This window comes from Prosopis cineraria, unplaced genomic scaffold, assembly GCF_029017545.1.
Source record: "Prosopis cineraria cultivar Desert tree isolate PC_DT_omini unplaced genomic scaffold, ASM2901754v1 PC8, whole genome shotgun sequence".
In the NCBI taxonomy this organism is placed as follows: Eukaryota; Viridiplantae; Streptophyta; class Magnoliopsida; order Fabales; family Fabaceae; genus Prosopis; species Prosopis cineraria.
Genome location: NW_026555339.1, coordinates 10735923 through 10756667, shown reverse-complemented (window position 1 = coordinate 10756667; position 20745 = coordinate 10735923). Strand labels below are relative to the sequence as shown.

At 27.7% G+C, this 20745-nt stretch overlaps 1 protein-coding gene across 6 annotated transcripts; it reads right to left on the bottom strand.

Moving 5' to 3' along the window:
* Positions 1-8028: 8028 nt before the first annotated feature.
* LOC129318638 (uncharacterized) lies at positions 8029-12112 on the bottom strand. Of its 6 annotated transcripts, none has more exons than XR_008595267.1 (7): positions 11906-12112; positions 10223-10327; positions 9848-9967; positions 9639-9717; positions 9111-9313; positions 8955-9013; positions 8029-8401 (listed from the first exon to the last, which is right to left on the bottom strand). XR_008595267.1 is itself a non-coding variant. In XM_054963521.1 (7 exons), the coding sequence occupies exons 2-6, from the start codon at positions 10285-10287 to the stop codon at positions 8966-8968; spliced, it is 408 nt and encodes a 135-aa protein (XP_054819496.1). In that variant the 5' UTR covers positions 10288-10327; positions 11906-12112; the 3' UTR covers positions 8029-8401; positions 8955-8965. The 6 variants fall into 6 exon arrangements, 4 of the variants coding, with proteins under 4 accessions (XP_054819496.1, XP_054819493.1, XP_054819492.1 ...); XM_054963521.1 differs by having other exon boundaries at positions 8955-9017; positions 9222-9313; XM_054963518.1 differs by having other exon boundaries at positions 8955-9017; positions 9227-9313.
* Between the last annotated feature and the right edge of the window lie 8633 nt (positions 12113-20745).

Here is a 20745-nt window from a genome sequence, read left to right as displayed (position 1 = left end):
TATTTAAACTTAATTTATTTAAATTAAATTTAAAATATCCTAAATTTTTAAGTTTTTGAGTTTATTTGGGTTGACCTGAATATTCAAATCATTAAATATTATTTATATTTTATATTTATGTAATTTTAATTTTAATTTTTTTAAAAAATTAATATTTTTAATTTTTATCTTATTTTTATATTATTTTGTAAATAATAAAAAAGATATTCAAGCTAAGTCCATTCAAATTCAAGCTTAGCCCAATCTTTTTTGAATTTATTTAGGTGGCTTGAATAAGCCTAGAATAAAAAAGAATCAAACTTGAAAAACTTATTCTAAAATTTTTTAAGTTTATTCAAATCGGTTCATCGAGTTTAGTCCAAAATTAGCACATCTACTATGATAGCATAAGTATGTTATAAAAATCTCATTTTTATTTTATTTTTTGTCAATAAAACCAACCAACATAAAATATTACATATGATTTCAAGATCCATGTAATTATGTAGAAGTCACCCCAATTATCAATGTAATCTAAATATACAATATAAATCTAGCACAAATTATACTTCGAAGTGTGTTTGATTTTATGTTGTAAATTATTAAAACTATAATTTGGTCCAGGCAAGGTGAAACGAAAAAATGCACTAACTATGAATAATACAATTTATTTATAAGATTTCATGTAATGTAGGAATCCAATGTTTATATATGTATGTATGTATGTATGTATGTATCTGTGTGTATGTATGTATGTATGTGTAAAGTAATTATAATTTATACTATAAATAAAAGAGAACATGTGTGGAGGCTAAAATGAAATAAAAAAAATTGACAGGACACTTAGTTCATTTGATTGAAAAAGTTGAATTAGTTTATTTTAATATTTGGAATACAAATTTCGAAATATATAATTATATTAAATAAAAACATTCCCTGAATACGGCTACCATTGAAATCGAACGGAGGAGGTGGAAGATGCAAGTGACAATTAGTCAATTAGATATGTGATGGTTGTCAATAGAATTCGGCTAGATTTATGACCTATTATGAGGCTGGGTATTTTAGAAAAAAAAAAAGCATGAATTAGAATTTCCTTAAATTTTATTGAATACTCCTCTTGATTCTATTTAAAAAATTTTTCATATTTATAGAAAGCTTATCAATGTCTAATGTTTTTTCTTTACATTTTTGTCATTATCAAAATAAAAATATCAGCCATGAAAATTCAAAATATTTATTAGGGGTGAAAGTGAAAAATTATTAAATTTTAAAACAAAGTTAATGAGTTTTAAAATTTTTTTAATTCTAATAAAATATATTAAAAGTGACTTATTAAATACTTTAAATAAAAATATCAAAAATGAGAATTAAAAATTTTTATTAGGGGTGAAAGTAAAAAATTATTAAATTTTAAGATGAAATTAATAAATTTTAAGATTTTTTTTAATTATGGTAAAACATAATGAAAGTTATTTATAAATAAAATTAAAGGGAGTAGACTACTTTATATTAGTAAGGGAAATTGGGAAAACATTTTTTCAAAAAAAAAAAACAGTAAATCAAGAAATAATACTCTTAATTCTTACGGGGAAATTTAGCTTCCTAGCTCTCTTACCATGTATTTAAAATTGAAAAAAAAACCCCAAAGAATGAAATTCCTTGCAGAATTTATTTTCTATCATCTTTATCCCAATGTGTCTTATATATTTATAATCAATGTACTCAATATATAATAAAATTTATCAAAACAATGTAAGATTCATAAGTTATATATAATATGATTTGTTTCCTAAACTCCTTATAATAACGTGTCTAATTATTCATTCATATATTCAGCATCCAAATTGGCTCAACATCAACATATTATCTTATAAAAAATTTTACCTTGAGTGATATTATGAAATATCGGATTAACTATTAACCATTAACCAATATATATTAATTTGATAGATGTAAAATTTAATTTTTCTTCAATAAAATGTTAAGGTTGAATTGTCAATAAAAATCATAAGCACCGATTTCGTTTTCGTATCCTTAACGGTTTTATTTGACTTGACTTTGTGTAATTGAAAATCAATTTGACTTGAAGACATAAAAGAACTCAATGAGCTAAGTAAAATCACGCCAAACTAATATAAAATTCTTCACCCACTCAATATTTTCTTTTGTGATAAAAAAATTCTTCAACTCGTCCTGTGTAAGATTATAGTTGACAATACTAATGAGGTTGATTGAATCTAGCATCAAAGACTCATTACTCGTAATACGATGAATTAATATTTAAATCTTCATTTGAAAAGTATTCACATTTAATATCCGATCATGCATCGAATATAATTTCTTTCAATAAAAAAATATTCATGAATAATAAAAAATTACGATTAACAACAAATTAGGACTCAATAATTTATAAGAAAATTATTTACCGTACAATATAGTTATTATCAAGAATGATCTTTGATTAACAAGTCAAATTATTGTTAAATATAAATTTTTCAAAGCCTTTGAAGAGTACAACTCCTAACCCCTGATATCTAAAATACATCTTTTTTTTTTTAATTTCAGCATTTGATGTCCTAAAAAACCTAGGATACTATCAGTTCCTGTCTAGACTAATATGGACTCTCATCATGTGAGGTAGCTATTATCAAAATTGGTCTCATGAATATTTTAAAAATACTTTTAACATATTTATTTAATATGACTGCTTATCTTAATATTTGAACTCAAAACTTTAATATAAACTAATTCAACTCTTTTAACCCATTCAACTAAGTGCCCCTCAATTATCTAACATATATCTTCCAACTCCTAATGCCCTAAACAATTCAGCTTTCAAACTACATCCATTATTCAAGGAAATTCTGGATGACAATTCAAATGAAAATTCCTTTTTTTTTTCCTGAATTTTTCAACTATTAATTGAAACACAAGTTATTCACTCATTTTTATCAAAAATTAAAAATAATAATAAGATATGATTTAAGAAGATCTTTGCACATACCTCCAAAAGAGAATATCAGTAAATTTTGGCTTAATTTTCTTTCTTTCTTTCTTTTCTGGGAACCAACCTGGTCAATGCAAAGTTTTCCTTTAACCTAATCATCTAGTTATATTTATAAGATAAAGAAAAAAAATATTTATTTTAATCTTATTTGTATGATACCTCTATAATTTTTATATTCATTTTTCTTTTTTGCCTCTATTAAATGTTAAGAAGATTATTGAATATTATAATATTTTATTTTAAGAAGTAAAGTTAAAAATTTATTAATTTTTTAAATAAAATTAATTTCAGTAAAACATGTTAAAAGTTAACTAATATTTCTGGAGTAAAGAATTTGAAAGTAATCTTAATTGCATAAATACAAATGGAGAAGATAGGAACAAAGCAAGTGCTCCACGTCATAATTTGTCTCTTTCAAAAACAGAAACTGTGAATTGTGCTCTTTATCTTCAATTAACTTTTTTATGAATGGGCTTGACAAAAATGGAATGCACTCTTTCGTTTTAATTACTTAAGCCGAAAGCACAAGGATCAGTGAATGGGCACGAACTTTTGAAGGAAAATATATATATTATAAAAAAAATTAATCTTTTAGTCCTTCAACTTTTAACTCACTTATAACTCAATCCTTCAATTATGACTCGCTGTGATTCAGTCTCTCAACTTTTGATTTACTTATAACTCAGTCCTTATTTTTTAATTTTTTAAAAAAAATTTTATTAAATAAGAGAGATAAAAAAATGCTCATATATTATTTTAAAATACCCTCTTTTTATTCATTAATGTGAGATATAAGCTAAAATGAAAAAAAATTAATAAAGGATAATAGACTAATTTGTAAGTAATTCAAAAGTTAAAGGATTGAGTTATAGGCAAATTATAGTTGAGGGACAGAGTCACAGAGAATCATAATTGAGAAACTAAATTACAAGTGACTTACAAGTTAAAGGACTAAAAGATTAATTTTCTCTATATTATATATATAAATGGTCTAAATAGCAATCCTCCTATTTCAAATTATAAAATAAAATAAAACTATACATATCAATAAAATATAATAATGATATTTTAAAAATTTAATTTTTCAAAACAAAGTTATAAACTTTCAAAAAATATCCTCATGCACTCAATCATTACTCCCCCAGTCTTTTTTATAAATTATACTTCCTCCGTTTAAAAATATAAAATATTTTTTGAGGAGTTAGATGTTTAAAAATGTAAAAAAATTTTAGTCTTTCAAGATATAATTATTGTCTCTTTTTTTTTCTAAAAATACTCTTATTAATAATGACTTTATATTTATTATAGAGTGTTTAATAGGAGTAAATATGAAAAGACAGGATCAATTTAAAAGTAGGTAATTACTTTATTGAGAGATGAAATTTGATTAAAAATATCTTATATTTTTAAATGGATGGAGTAAGTCATTTTACCAACATTATTAAAATTAATGTAATAAAATTATAAGGAATAAAAGTAAGTGAAATTTCAAACATAACATTTAAAGAAAAAGTAAAAAGTAAACAAGCCATATAATAGTATTTTATCTCTTTGTCTCACTTCTTAAGGATAGTTTGGAGATTTCAATTTACAATAAAACAATCCTATCAATTAGTAATTTATAAAATAAATCAAATTGTGTTTCTAAAAGATGCCTAATATACAGAATCAAAAAAGCACACTACAATATCATTTCAAATCTCTTTATACTTGAAAGGTACATATTTAAAAAGTCTCATCAATAAAATATTATTTTTCTTAAATTATCTTATTCCATGGTTTAAAATATAAACAACTTAAAACATAAAAAAAATTCACTTTATCCCTTATACTTATTAACTTAAATTTTTGTATAAATTTATTTTTCACTTATCATGAAATGCCTTGATAATTGTGAGTATAGGTAAAAAGGTAAAACAATACTATATATTTTTATGAAAATATAGACTTTATTGATTTGTAAATTTTTTTTTAAAACTGTTTATATTTTGACTTGAAGAAAGTAAAAAAAATCTAGATTTGATTTAGAATTCACGTCTCAAAAATGAAAAGAAAAATGGAAAATACTAAAATTTTTAAAAAAATATAACTTTAGGTTTTTGCACTCCATTTAAATTTTTATATAAATTTTTATACTTTTTTCAATATCATAAATCTTTACATTTTTATTTTTTAGTGATTTATATTCCTAAATTTTTTAGCATTCTATGTCCCTCCATGAACAGTTTTATAAGGACCTAAAATCCTAAAAAACCAAAGGATGAGGATTTAGATCATACAAAAAAGTATAAGAATCTATAATAAAATTTAAATAAAGTATAGAATATAGAGATACAAAGTTATTTTTTTTTAAGAAAATATAACCCAAATCAAGTCATTTAACCTGTCGAGTTTTAAATATTAATTGAGGTGAATTTTTTATTTTATTTTTTTGCTCAATTTAAGGAACTGGATGATGGACAGTCATGCTAGGTCCACTTATTGACAAAAGAATCATTTTCTTAATAAGAAAACAAATCGAAGGAATATCCGCATTTTCTATTCAAAAGTAGGAGGAATGAAAATGTCTTTTCCATTTCTCCCTTGTCGGCCATATATTCAAAAGATAGAACTTCTTTTAAGACAAATTAAAGAGTTAATCAGTATTTTAGATTTTAAACTACTGTACAAATAAGATTTTAAATTCTTAATTTTTTAACTGTGCATCCAAAAATTTACTATTAAGTTAAAAAAATAACTATTATTTTCAAAAGTCGTGCCACAATATATGCGACTATGTCACGCATCTTCAAAAATAATAATTATTTTTAAAAATTAATGGCAAGTTTTTAAATGATCAAAATTTAAAAATTAAAAAAAAAATTTACACATTTTAAAAATTTAAAATTTATAATATTATTCATACAATAATTTAAAATTTAGAATGTTGATCAACTCTAAACTAAAAAGTATCATTTCACTTTTTTATTTTTATCACAAAAAAAATTCTTATTATTTCGAAAGTATCAGCATGACAAGTTGTCAATTTCTTAATAAAAAGCAAAAATAACTTTTTATTTTATGTTACCTCACGCATGTTTTGCTTTAACCCCCTTGATTTCATTTAATCTTAATTTATTCACTTAATGTAATTTTGTGCCTTAAATTTATTTGATCTTAACTTGATCACTTAATTTGATTTTAAATTTTATTCTATTTCAATTTAATATTCAATGAGTATCCAAGTTTTGTTCTTCAGGCTTGGGTATTTAAATTTATAAGTAATGATGAAAGCTAAATAATGAATAAAAATCCACTCATCCAAATTGATAGTAACAAAGTATCTAACCATATAAATTCAAGAATCTAAGGCATCTTTGGCAATCTATTTTAGAAATAGTTTTCTATCCTCCAAAAAAAATAACAAAAAATATATTTAGTAACATGTTTTTAAAAAATATTTGAAAAACAAAACAGAAAATATTTTTATACAAAATAAAAAAAAAATCTTTTAAGTATTTTGAGATAATTGTTTTGAAAAACAAGAGAGAATGTGAAAAACTAGAGCTTGTTTGTTTCCTATTTTTTAATTTTTTTTTTGCTTTTGAAAACATAAAAACACTTTAAAACTTGTTGGCATAAGTATTTTTTATTTAATTATTTTTAAAATTATTTTTATTGTTTATTTTTAAAAATAAAAAATAGAAACAACTTTAAGTTGTTTTGTTTTATTTTTTTCATTTTTAAAATACAATATATTTTATTATTGAAAATTATAGTTGCCTTAATCAATTATTATTATTAATAACTATCATTAACTACCTATAATTATCACTATCAGTTTATTTTTTAATTCCAAAATTATTTTTTAATTGATATAACCAAACAAAGTTTTTTTATTTTGTTTTAAAAACAATTTTAAAAGTTATAATACAAAACAGTTTTTAAAAATAAAAATTGAACGCAAAAACCAAACAACCCCAAATTTCCTTTAAAATTTAGTAAAATACTTACATCTTAAAACATGAATTTTTTTTGAAAAAAAAAATCTTATAATATGAACAGATGGAACATTTATTATATTCTTTTTATCATCACTAAACAGTATTTTGTCTCTTAATACTTTTATTTTTAATTTAGGGACATAAAAGACAATTCAAATATATAAAATATATGTATTCAAAGTGAGATCCTAGAGGATTATCATGATAAGATCGCACACCAACATGATCTTCATATTCTGAATGGTCTCTTTCAACACCATCAAATGAACTTCAACAAAACCTTAAAAACATTAATTTCTGCATCACATTCTTGCCTGTTCATGGAAAGCATTCTACTTTCATGTTTTGGTCACGGAATTCACAGTACAGGTTGCTGCCAAGTGTCAACTGGTTTTTCTTCCCCTTCCCTTACGTTCATGGCACTTAACCCTTATGCTTAACTTACCAAATTAATTACCCATTAATACATTGATAGAGTTAGGGAGCTATACTTGACAACTCCAAAATTGAAATGCATCATCTCCCGCATCCATCAAAACTGCGTCGAGTTTCACGTTCCACTAAAATCATGATTTTGATCATTTTCAACGTGAAACAACATAAATTAACTTTTTTTCCCAGTTCCTCTCTACCTGGTATATCTCCATTATTACGTGAGATTTGGATGATTCGAATCTTATGGTTAATTAAACTACTATTACAATATTAAATCATGAACAAATAACCAAATATAAAATAAAATCAATAATAAATCATAATATTTAAAAAATCATAAACGACGTAATACAGGCGAGAGTCTCAATCAAGTTTCCGGGTTAGGACCATGTTTTTTGTTTTGTTTTTAGTTTTATTTTTTGGATAGAAGACCATGTTCTTGTTTTATTATTTAATCTACAATGTTTTAAAAAAATTGTCATCTTCATTGTTGTTGGGCAAACTTGGAGCTGGAGCTAAGTGAGGACAGGTAACCCTTTTAGTTTCTTAAAACATGTATTGAATTCAATATCATTCCAAACAAAAACCAAATTTAAAAGTAACATTTACATTGCAACATGCTTCTTCTGAGTAGGAACCATCAACGATTTTGATAATCAGGAAAAAATTATCCAGCATAACTTTTTCCATTTGCATGTTTACTTCCTCAAAACAGTTAAATTTAAACTGCAAACTGCAATTTAAAAAAAAATTAAGCAGACAAATCCTTTATAGGACCAAACACAGCGCATGCAAGTATGCACATATTATTCCATTAATTAATAATTAATGGTTGGGTTACATTCAAACATTTTGCAGTATTTTTACTTGGGGTTTGATGCCTGTATTCCATGACGCTTAAAAAATTCTCTAAATCCATAAGCACTGAGATCGTAGTTAAACTGCACACCCATAGATAAATGAAATTTTTGTGAAGCTCATCAGTATTCTACAGCTGTAGATAAATATAACAAACTTTCATTCGGTTATTTCATGCAGGCACTTGCAATTAGATCTTCTACATTCACAATACTAAATGCATATAGTGGATGTGAAGAAAGATTAAAACAATATACTCTCCCATTCCAAATTATAAAACACTTTCAAATAAAATCACACATATCAATAAAACTCATTAAATATACTTTACAACTTTATTTTTTTCAAAACAAAAATATAAACTTTCAAAAATGCTCTTCATTTAATATTTCATGTATGAAGGAATATTAAATAGAAAATATAATGGGAAGGGCAAAATTGAAAAAGCATTATTAATGAAACCTTATTTTTGTTAAAGTATCTAATATTTTGAAATGCCGAATCTCCTTCAAAAGTATCAATGTGGAATGGAGGGAGTAGATTATAAATGAGAACCCCATACATAATCACATTCTTTTATACTGCCCTTTTTGCATCCAAATGCATAGCTATCTGAATGTAGAAGACCTAATTTGGATATTATGAAGAGTCAATAACAGAATTGATTTATAAACAAGCTGAAAACTTACAGGCAAGACCTTCACGTTGTATTTCGTGACATTTGGATCAGCCATCCTTCCCTGGCCAGCTGCCTGTATAGAAAAACTAAGTCAATAAGAGTTTTAATGGACAAGTAATCACTTCAAAGATTAGCCTATTAAAAGAAGATATGATAGCAGCAGAACATGCTTTCTGGTTGATCGAGTCATGGAATGGATCCATTAGACCATTACAATCTCTTCTCATGAGACTTCGAGACACAGCAGTAAGATTGTAGTGAACAAGGTGAGGTGTACCATACTTGTTGTGGGCTGTGAAATATTTCAATAAATGGATACTCCTTTCTCTGCCGTGTTATGCAAAATCCAGGATATTTTGGACACTCAACCTGGAAAATAGTAGGACATAATCATTTCATCAATGCATGGTAAAAATCTAGACTATGCAGAAAAGTATAGTAAATGGGAAGAAGGATTCTGCCGGCAAAAACCCTAGAAAATAAGAATCAAAACCCAGTAGGCAAAAGAGAGAGGGTGATTTGACAAAGACTACACTCCTTGAAAGTAAAATAACAACTAAAAGGAAGCTAATCAGTACGTCAATGCGTCATCTATATGTTTTTGTGTTTCCATCAATAGAGAAGTGAATAATATGCTTTATAAAGTGTTATGTCATCAAGTTTCAACACTAACAATTGACCAATAACAACTTACACGCATAAATTTAATATCTGGATAAAACTCGGCAGCAGCTTCTTCCAATACTTTGTCAAGATGTTTCGTATAGTTGCCCCTGCATTATAATAATTAGCTTTTAGTTATTCCAAAATATTTTTCGTTTTTTCTCATTTTGTCCTCAATTTTGGACCTAAAGTCAACAAGAAGTTAGTTTGAAACAACAAAAAGTTCACGGCTAACTCTACCTTATAGTAAATGCAACAACAACAGGATAACCTTCATGAAGGAGCTGGACAAACTCACGCTCTGAGGTAAAATGAACAACCCTTGATGGTCCAAGATCCTTTGGATAGCCAGTATAATACCTACAATCACCACAAGAAAATTTTCATCAAATGAAAGAGAAACTTGAGGCTTTCAACAAAATAGAAAAGGGAAACATTGGGGGGTGGGGGTTCAAGAGAATTAGTATGTTGGTACCTTATTAGAGACAGAAAACATTCTATAGCAGTGAAATTAATGAAAGGCAGACAGTCAAGTGAGACAACTTTACAACAAAGAGACATTGGCAGGTGCATTGAGCACAGTTTTAATTAAGCATCAGATATGGGAGGTCATACTTGCATGTTGTCCGAAGTTGACTGATCATACGATCAAAAAATGACGAGTCAGATGAATCAGCCATTGCACAGTAAGGTCATGCACAAGATTCAATTATGTAGTTCCTGCAACATAAATATCATATTTGAGTAGACAACAAAGTATTAATTCACCCTACTCTCAGCTTTTAGCTCAGTAAAATAATTAAGTACAAAATGCTCTAACAATACAAGATGATATTGCAACACCATATCTCGGAATTAGTTTTGCTTGTCTCAACTGTCTTTTTGAACAGCTTGAAGATCAGTAAGTGAAAATGTAACTTCAGTGAAATTTGGCTTTCAAAGAAAAGTGAAATTGGACTTTCATTGAAAAGACAGAAGCATGAGTAAAACGCATCTACTCAGTTTTATTTGAGTAGAGGAGAAATTCATGCATGCAAATATTGCTGGGTAACTATCACTTTGCTTAACAATGCTAAGGAATATTTTATATGATTGGTAAATTGGTTTCATATGGAGCATTGTCTATTCTTAAATCAAAATTTTCCATTTTCTTAAAGTATCATATTCAACAAGAGGACCATGAAACCCAAGGCCAGGCATCTATGCCAAGGAATCCCAAACCCCAACAAAAAACAAAAAAAAAAAAAAAAAAAACCTCTTCTCAAGCCTTTTGTAGATCAGCTATGGAGCATCATGCCATGATGTCAAAGCACAGCCTAAACAAAGGCATGAAACACTATCTTATGATAAAATAAAAGCACAAGACATCCTATCAAACTAGTTTAATGCATAATACTAAAATCTAAACAAATTTAAGAAAAAATAAACTGCATAATGGGGGGAAAATAAATTGTACATTTGTACCGCATAAATTGATACCATGATCAACTTTTATTCCTAGTTTCAGAGATGTACTATGCACGTTGAGTGCAGTCAAATATATGCGAAAACACTGAAGTATAGATTTAAGAACCGAGATACCTTGGGCTCCCATGCACAGTCACTGGTAACTGAAAAGAAATGAAGGCAAATTGCAACTCTTTGAAACCCTAACAGATGCAGGAAGAGTACAGCAAAGCTGCATCTTCTAAACCTTTTCAGTCGAAATACGCCCTTGCATCAGCACTTTCTTCTCCTTTCTTTTCTCTTTTGTTCGATAAAGGTTGAACACCGAAGGATTGTCTATGGCATTGCCAAGTTATTCAACAAGTAACCAACCACCTATCACTTGATTTGGGTGGTCCATTGGCGTTTGTTTTTTCCAGGTTCATTATTAGGTTTTTGTACATGCTATACTTTGCTCTACGTTCTTGAATGAATGAGTTCCAGTTTCTTATTGAAAAAAAAAAAAGTTATTCAACTAGTTCCAATCAAATTCAGAATACTAAAACAGAAATCACTCAAAATCAACCGTATATGGGACAAAATAAGAAGCTCATATTCGCAGCACGCCAAGGACATAAGCCATACGACTGGAATAATACCACCACTAATGGTTTAAGAACTAAAATAGGAAGCTGATGTTCCCTCCAAACATGGAAGCCAGCCAGCATATTAACACCTAGACTCAGGAATTAAAGCCGGGGGAGTATATTCCACACATTTAACAGAAAAGACATGCTAATACCAACACGCCTGGCCAGGAATTTAAAAGGAAGTAAGGTTTCTGGAATGGGAGAGACAGATTCTGAAAATTACCTCTGTAGCTCACCGCCGAGAGGTCCAACTCGACCAGCTGCAACGGACGGCTTGCAAGAAGTTGAAGACGGCGAGAAGGCAGCGCCGGATCGTCTCGTATGTTCTCTCTATACGATTATTGATCGGCGTTCCTCGTGAGGATTCGAGCGCGTGAACTGATGAGTGTTTCTGGAAGCATGTGTGCGATGCTGGGCAAATCGAGAGTTGGGGAAGGACGATGAAACCGGTAAAGGATTTTAGGTTTAAAAAAATGCCAAAAAATATTATGACTTTTTTTTTTTGCCAAAAACATATTATTACCTTAAAATGTAATTTTTATACATGGTTTTTTTTAAAGAATTACATTAAAGGAACTGAAAAAAAAATTATTCACAAACAAAAATTAATACTAATAAATTTATGTTTTCATTTTAATAACATTTTATTTTATATTAGTTCTTGTTTGCAAATAATTGTCTCCTCAAAGCCTTGATAATATTCTTACTAGTTTTTTAAACTGTTAATATCAGCTTTTCTAATTAAATTAAATTATTTTAAATATTACAAAATCCGAAAATAATGAGTTTGATGATTACATTATAACACTTGGAAATGATTAAGGAGAGATCGAAATTAGTGAAATGTACATTTATTTATGATCCTCCATGTCTAGGTACTGTGCTATCTATGATTCTTTATTCATATTCATATTATAATAAAATAAATGTAGGGATTATTTCAATTTTCAAGAGATATTGTTTAATAAGAACTTCTCACAATGGACTGAAACATTAATTAAATCAAAAGCTAATCACAGTCTTGCTCACCCGTGAATAACAACAACTTAAAATAAAAATTCAAAATTAATAAAAAATAATGAAATTTTATGCACACAGGTATCAAAGAAATTATACAAAAGAAATAAATATATAGACAATAAAAAGAAGACATGACCGAAATAAACTGTTTCTGCGGTCTACCAAAATATCAAGGCCCAATCCTCAATATGAGCCCAATTAATTACTAAGCGTAGATCCAAACATGAGAATTTCAGGCCCAGACAAATAAAGCCGTGTCCCCTTTATGCTAAGACATGGAAACTATATATAAATATATAAGGTCATGTTTGGTAGATTGAAATTGTGAAGATAGAAATGAAATTGGGATAAGAATCTGAATAAAGTGATGTTTGGTAGATATGAATTACAATTCTTGAGAATCTTGATTCCATGAAAAGAGGCTGAATTGAATTTCTTATTTGAAGCTATGGAATTGGGAGTAATTCTATAAAATTGTAACATTTAAGACACTTTTGCCCTCTTACAAATTTCAGAAAGACAAATTTGCCCTCAAAAAATATAAAACCCTCACCTCACTCCTGGTTCCTGATATTTTTGCTCATTATATATAAAAAATTATAATATATATATAAGATAGTATTATATATAATATTTGTATATAATTTATATATTTATAATATTTTTTGTAAAATATTTTACTGGATTTTTTATTATTTAGGAAGGGAAACTTTTGATTTTCTTGTATTTCTTGCTACCTTTATTAAATGTTTTTACTGGTACACAATTAAGTTTTTATTATGTTTTATTTTAAATTTTATATAGGAGTATTTTTGTCTTTTAAGTATAATTCCATTTCCATCTCTTGCATACCAAATAAAAGTAATGCAAGGATTCCATCTAATTTTTCTGACATACCAACATATTTTTATAATTTAATTCTATTTCAATTCTGATTCCAATTCCAATTCCAATTTCATCAAAAACTATTCAATCATACCAAATGGGACCTAAAAGATATGAATAACTAGCTTCTCTTGTTAGTTTTTAATTTACTATTTACATCCCATAGATAACTTGACTATAGCCCTCTATAATTTTTTATTATATTACTATCCTTTTTATCTCTTCTCTCTATTGTTCTAATTTTTTACCAAAACTTTTGCTCCAATCAATATATCATTTAGTTAAAAAGTTTCTATCGAGTTATCATTAATGCCTCGGTCGAGAAAAAAAAGTGGCAATTATTAGTTTATTGCCTTAATTGCATAGAAAAGAAATATGGTAAGTGAAAAAAAAAAAAGGGAAGCATCAAATTGTAAAAGCACATAACATATCCTTTTGTATATATATTTAAATGGCTCTCCTCTTTAGAGGCTTAACTGATCTGGCAAATGAATTTTTTTATTAAGGTTTTTATGTAATGCCAAAGGTTTCCATAAGTAATATTGAGTCTCAACTATTTGTAGCATCGATAGAAAATTTGGTTTGAGTCATGTTTGAAAACACTATTTTTGAGAGTTATTTTATCACACACAGTAAAAAATGTGACAAGTACTCTTTAAAATTAAACAAACACTTCCTGTTTCTTGTTTATTAAAGTTGATAGATTCATTAACATTGTCTATGTTCTTTAATTGAATAATTATTAAAATACGGACTAATTTTATTTAGGTGTTACAAAGAATCAATTCAGACACGGCACAATATCCATTGCTTTACAAAGTCTAAAAGATAAATTAAAACATAATTTTCATTAAAATAAAATGATAAATTAAACTATTTAAAATCACTGTGATAAATTTTCTATTTTAGTTTCAGTGAACTGAATACTAACAGTCATCCCATTCGTGGTTATACAACACATTGGTATTGATTATTTATATAAATTAATTTTAATTATTAATTAGTATTTCTTGTTAGCAGGGGATAAAAAAGGCACATTACCAAAACATTGATGGATCTCTAACAAGAGACAAAGGTAGTAGAGTAGATGTGATGTGAGAAAACTTTCTCCAGAGAGGATCACAAGGAGAGAGATATAACATTTCTTTAAGAGCACAACACTTGTGAATCAGCACTTGTAATATTGTATAATGGGTATGAAACTTGTAACATCCTGATTTTTTATATAATAAAAAATTGTGGAATTTAGGTTTTGAGAAAAAAAAATGATAATAATAGGAATTTATATTATTTGAGGTTATTTAGAAATAATATTATGATTAGGTATTTAATTATGAATTTAAAAATTAAATTTAAAACCACATAAGCAATATTTAGTTAAGATATAATACATAAATAATTTTTTTATGTGTGTGTTAAAAAAAAAGAAGATAGAAGGAACAAAAAAAAGGAGGGTGGAATGTTATTGTTTCTAAGTCCCACATTGGTTAGATGAGGGAAGAGAAGAGGTGCCTGTATAAAAAGGAGGGGGTGTGTGCATTAGAAAGCATGAAAGGCTAAGATGCAATTTAGAAAAAATTGCAACTTTTGGCCCAAAGGTTTGAATAATTAAGTTCAAACCTATAGTTTTTTTTTAATATAATTTTGGGACTCACAATCCCATTTTTATATTATTTTTCTCTCTTCCTCTCACGTTGCTCGGTGTTTTCTCGCAATGGGGGATTATTTTCTTTTTCTTCAGGTATGTTCTAACTTTCCTGTTTAGATTAGCATTTAAAAATTTATTTAATTAAAAAATTAATTTTATAGTTATTTCTAAATATTATTAGCTTTCTAGTGATATGATTTTTTTTAGGATAGAGTAAATATTTTGATTAGGATTTTTCTATAGGATAGTTAATCTGATAATATGATGGATTAAAAATATAGGTTAAAACTCTTAGGGATATAATAAATATTATAGAATATTTTTTTGAGGTTAAAACTCATGTTTAAGAATTTTTGAGTTAAAATCTAGATCTATATGGTTGAATTTATGTGGAATCTGAGATGTAGGGATAAATCTCTGATTATTAAATATTTATTTAAGTATGAATAGGTATTTTTGAGGTTATAGAAAAGTGATTTGAGGTTTTAGAATAATTTTAAAATTTTTAATTTATTTTTGGACGAATTTTTAGAATGTAGAAGGATGAAATTGTGATACTAGAAGTGATTTGAGGATAAAAAAAATAGTTTATTAGGGTACAAGAATTTTAGGAAAAAAAATTGGGAAGTTAAATGAGGCATAAATTTTAAATTAGTATTAATATGGATTATAGATCTAAGACTTTCTAATTCTTTAAATTAGAGTTATTTATTTTAATGTAAAATTAATATATAGTATTGTGAAATAATTTTGTAGATTATATTGACAAAGATAGTGGTGAAAAAGGAGTTGTGAAGGGAAACTTGTTATTCAAGACACAAGGTAACCATTATTAATGTGTTGTGATAAGTGTGTTTGTGAATGGTTATGTGTTGTTTTGTTGTTTGGAAAAATTATGAATTATTGAAAATAAATACTGTATATACTTGTTTGAAATTATTGCCAAGTGGGTTAAAAATTTATTTTTGTTTATCATGATGAGATATTATTGTTCGGATATATTCCTGTTTGGATATTTGAATGATGCATGACTTGTCAGGGTATTTTAATGTATGGTGTTAATGGGAATTTCTATTCGATTAATTATTACCACGTGGTAAGCCCTCATTGGACCCAATGAGTGGCGTGTCGCTTGGTCCAACTCACCTTTGGCCGGGTGATTTGGCGTCCGAGCATGGCGAAAGGAGAATATAAGGTGTAGTCATGCAAATTAAATACTTGTTCGGTTTGTTTGAAAATATTGTTCGATTAAATATTTTGTGTGCCCATTTAGCAATCGCATGATTAGTTACAATCGCATGCATCATTACATATTAATTTTTGGTTACTGGAACTTTTAAGTCTCATTCCCCGTGGTTAATATTTTTACAGGAGCGAGTTCGGCCGAGAAAGCACCAGTGGTGTAATTATGGTGTATGAGACACCATCTTTTACGTTGCCTCTTATTTTGGATTATACAATGTATCTTGTGCCAACTTAGGACATATCTTCTTTGTGGAGCATGTAAACTCTAATCCTTTTTATTAAATGCATTTATATGTTCAAGAGGATTATGTCTGTCCCTTTTAATTTATGACCTGATTTGAATAACATGCTATGAGGATCATGTCTGTCCCTCATGGTTCTAATTCTTTTTGAGATATTTTAAGACCTGTGGTATATTGTCTTGGATGTATCATGGTCAAAAATTTTCTACCATGATAATGGTTTTAATAATTTGCGAAAAATCGGTTTGTAAATTTAAGGGTGTTACAAAACTTTAGTTTTTGATTTGGGTTTTGATTTTGGCATTAGCTTCTTCACTTATATTTAAAAAGACACTGTATAAGAATGATTAAATTTAGATCCACCTTTGTTAAATTGTTTTTTTTTAAATTGGATATTCATCTCACGTAAAAACTATGTTATTAATGAAGAGCTTAGGAAATCATAGGCACTTAACCACAAAGTTTGAGATTTGGATTCGGTGAATGTATTTAATACATGTATTGGGTGTCTATATCATCTGAGTCGTTGAAATTCATATTAATTATTCATATAAATTCACTTATTTATTAATATCAAGTGAAGTATAAATTTATAACTATTGATTTGGATTCTAACAATTTTGATGGTATAGACATTTATCATTACATACATTAATTGTAGTCACTGAATTCAAATCTCAAAGTTTAATGTTTAAGTTTGTGAAAATGCAAAAAACATTATTAAAAAAGCTATTTTTAGTTAGATTCGACGATACTTAAGTCTAACATAATGTGTGTGCGTGTTCCTTCAAATATAGTTGCAAAATTAGAAAGGAGGAATGACCCATAGTTAAGGTGGCCTTTCTCGAACATAATATAATAATATGTGATCTTCATATATATTAAAATTGAATTGATAATAATCTTATTTTTAAAAATACTTTATGAGATGAATCATCAAAAATAATATCTACAACTTGCAGGTTGTAGCTCTTCTCCTACTTATAGTCCCTAGACTAGATGCTAGCTAATGCATAATTGATCATTCTTTTGTCAGATTGACATTGACATATTCCCCGACTCTATGAAGATAAAGTACTTTTGAAGTGTTCAGAATCTTCTTTTGAAGTGTTCAGATTTTACTATAATCAGATTGAATTTCATGTGTTTATATAAAATGAATAGAGCTAGTCAAAGTTGTCTGAATAAAACGACATTTTGTACCCCCATATGTATATATTATTAAATTTACTGATATTGATAAATCAAATTATCCGTTTAATTTTGAAGATTGAGATGCCATAACCTGGACCGGACCACATGGGATATGATCCAAAAATGATCAAAGTTAAATCAAACTCCAACCAATTTAGGTTGCAGTCACACTCAATCAGGCTCATTTTGCAGGAATTATCCATTTTTCTCACACTTTTTTAATCAAAAGTCATAGTAACCAGCAAGACTGGTCAGGAAAGCAACAAAGTCAACTCATCGCAAATTCAATAAATTCATGCATCTTAAATGAGGATCAATAAAAAACAAACAAACTTTGATGTCTAAAAATTTGTCTGAAGCCTGATTAGCAAAATAGTTAGTTTGTTTTCTTACAACACAATTTGTCATAAAAAGATCTTTAATATTCTGGAAAAATTAGTTTTAAATGAGCACGAGAGTTTCAAGAAAGTTAAAGTGCATTGTAATGGAGGGAACTCTGCAAATCTTGACCACTAGATTGGATTTAATGATCAAGATTTGGTAGTTTAAAAAAATATAAATTTATTTGTATCATTAAAATTTAACTTGAACTATTCAAATCTACATTCGAGGTATCAAGGATGGAAAATATAGCGGAAAAACTAAGTCCATAGATGTTTACTTTAGAACAACTTTGTCTTTTCAATAAAGGATGTTCTTCTTACCATCTCAAGTAAAACCTTCACAAGCCAGTGTATCATTATGTTGATCGAACCATCTTTATTCAATCTAACCTAGCCTAGTTCAATTGGCATCATTTGCACGTGATTTTCTTAGATGAAAAATCAAGGAGTTCATTCTTGATTCATATGTGACGTTGCTGGTAATGTTCTGAATACTACTGAAAACAATGTTCTCGCACTTTAAACATGTAGTTGGGATTTAATTCTTAATCTTTATATATAAGGAAAACTTGATTAAGATATCTATTTTCTTATATCCTAAAAATTTAGTTTTGGTCCTTAGTATTCTTCATATTAAATATTAGTCACTTTACAAGAAAGGGAAAGAGAAAGGAGGATCAGTAAAGATCATGAACCCTTTTTTTTTAAAAAAAAAACTTTTTATTAGTGTTTTATAGGCTGATAATGTTTACCTCCTAAAATTTATACAAATATCATATATATTTTTCAATCTTTGCCCCTTACAATTAAATATAATTATTTCATTTCGAAAGAAGATAAAACATTGGAAATATGTTTTATCCTTAAAAAATATGTCAATTTTTTTATATTTAATATGCTTATGATGGACAATATTAAAAGTTATTAGATTTTTATAAATAAAATTTAAGGATGCACTTTATTTTTAATTTTTTACATATATGTATATGTGCATCAGTGAAATACCTTTTGTTCCTAATTATAAGTCCCATGCAGCTTTTAGATTTTGTGTCTCCAATCATATGTCAATTACAAAGTTTCTGGTGTAATTAAAGCACTTTTTTATACTATACCCATTATATATGATCAAAATCACCTGCATTGATTAAAAATGTAATTTTAAATTATGACATTTAATTGAGGGCCGTAAAATTAAAAAAAATTATTACACTTCAACAAAATTTTAATATTTTAAATTCAATCTTTCATGGATTTTATTATTAGATTGCTAAGGATAGTTGAAAGTAATGATGTCAGTTGTGTGATTATGGATTTCATCTTACTTTCTAGCAGTCATTCACCTACCCACTTGAGAAATTTGCAAAAAATATATGCAAAGGAGGTATTGAGATTGCATGGCCTACCATCTAATATCCTGTTAGATCATGACCTGAGGTTCACATCAAATTTTTAGGATGCATTATAGGAGGCTATCGGCACGAGATTGAGGTTTACATAGCGTATAATCCCCAGACCATGGGCAAACCAAGAAGGCAATACAAACTTTGGAGGATATATGAATTGTGCCATTGAACTACAAGATAGTTGGGATCACCGTTTCCCATTAGCTAAATTTGCCTTCAATAATTGATGTTACTCCAATATTCAGATAGCACCTTATGAAGCTTTATATGAAAAGAAGTATAGATCACTCTTGTATTGGATTAAATTGGACGAGAGGAGTATCATTAGCCTAAACATTATAGAGCAGACTACTTAGAAAATTGCAATGATCAAGCAGAAATTACTCATTACTCAAAGCTAACAAAAGAGTCATGCAGATAAGAGGATACAATTGTTAGAGTTTAAGGTTGAAGATCATGTGCTTTTGATCGTCTCTTCAGTGATAGGCATCGATAGAGCCATTAAGACGAAGAAGTTGAAGCCTAGATTCATGGGTTCGTATGAGATTTTGGAGCGAATCAGACTAGTTGCACATTGAGTTGTCTTGCTGCCATAAATAGCGAGTATCCATAATGTGTTCTATGTGTCCTGGTTGAAGAAGTAACACCCATATCCATTTCATGGCGTTGAGCCCAAAGAGGTAGAGTTGAGAGAAAATTTAACCTTCAAATTCAAAACGGAATGAATTAAGGACTTTAAGGACAAATAATTGCTCAATGAGATCATCCCACTTGTGATAGTGATTTGGAAGGGTTGCATGCCACCTGGAAGATTGAGGAGAACATGATACAGGATTACAAGCATTTGTTTACATAGGTACATAATTTCTAAGCCTGCTAACTTTAAATTGTGAGGACAAAATTTCTAAAAAGAGAGAAAAGCTGTAACATCTTAATTTTTAAATAAGAAACAAGTAGTGAAATTGAGGTTTTATTGAGGATTTAAAATAAGAATTGATGTTATTTTGATATTTAATTTGGATAATAAATTGTGTTTGAGATTA

Bases quoted from the DNA above. Each gene is read 5' to 3' on its own strand.
- LOC129318638 (XM_054963517.1), bottom strand. From the start codon at position 10,287: ATGGCTGATTCATCTGACTCGTCATTTTTTGATCGTATGATCAGTCAA. The intron at 9,968-10,222 runs GTATGACCTCCC...TGGTGATTGTAG, and splicing joins CAACTTCGGACAACATGCAA to GTATTATACTGGCTATCCAA. The intron at 9,018-9,226 runs GTATGGTACACC...TTTTCTATACAG, and splicing joins TATTTCACAGCCCACAACAA to GCAGCTGGCCAGGGAAGGAT.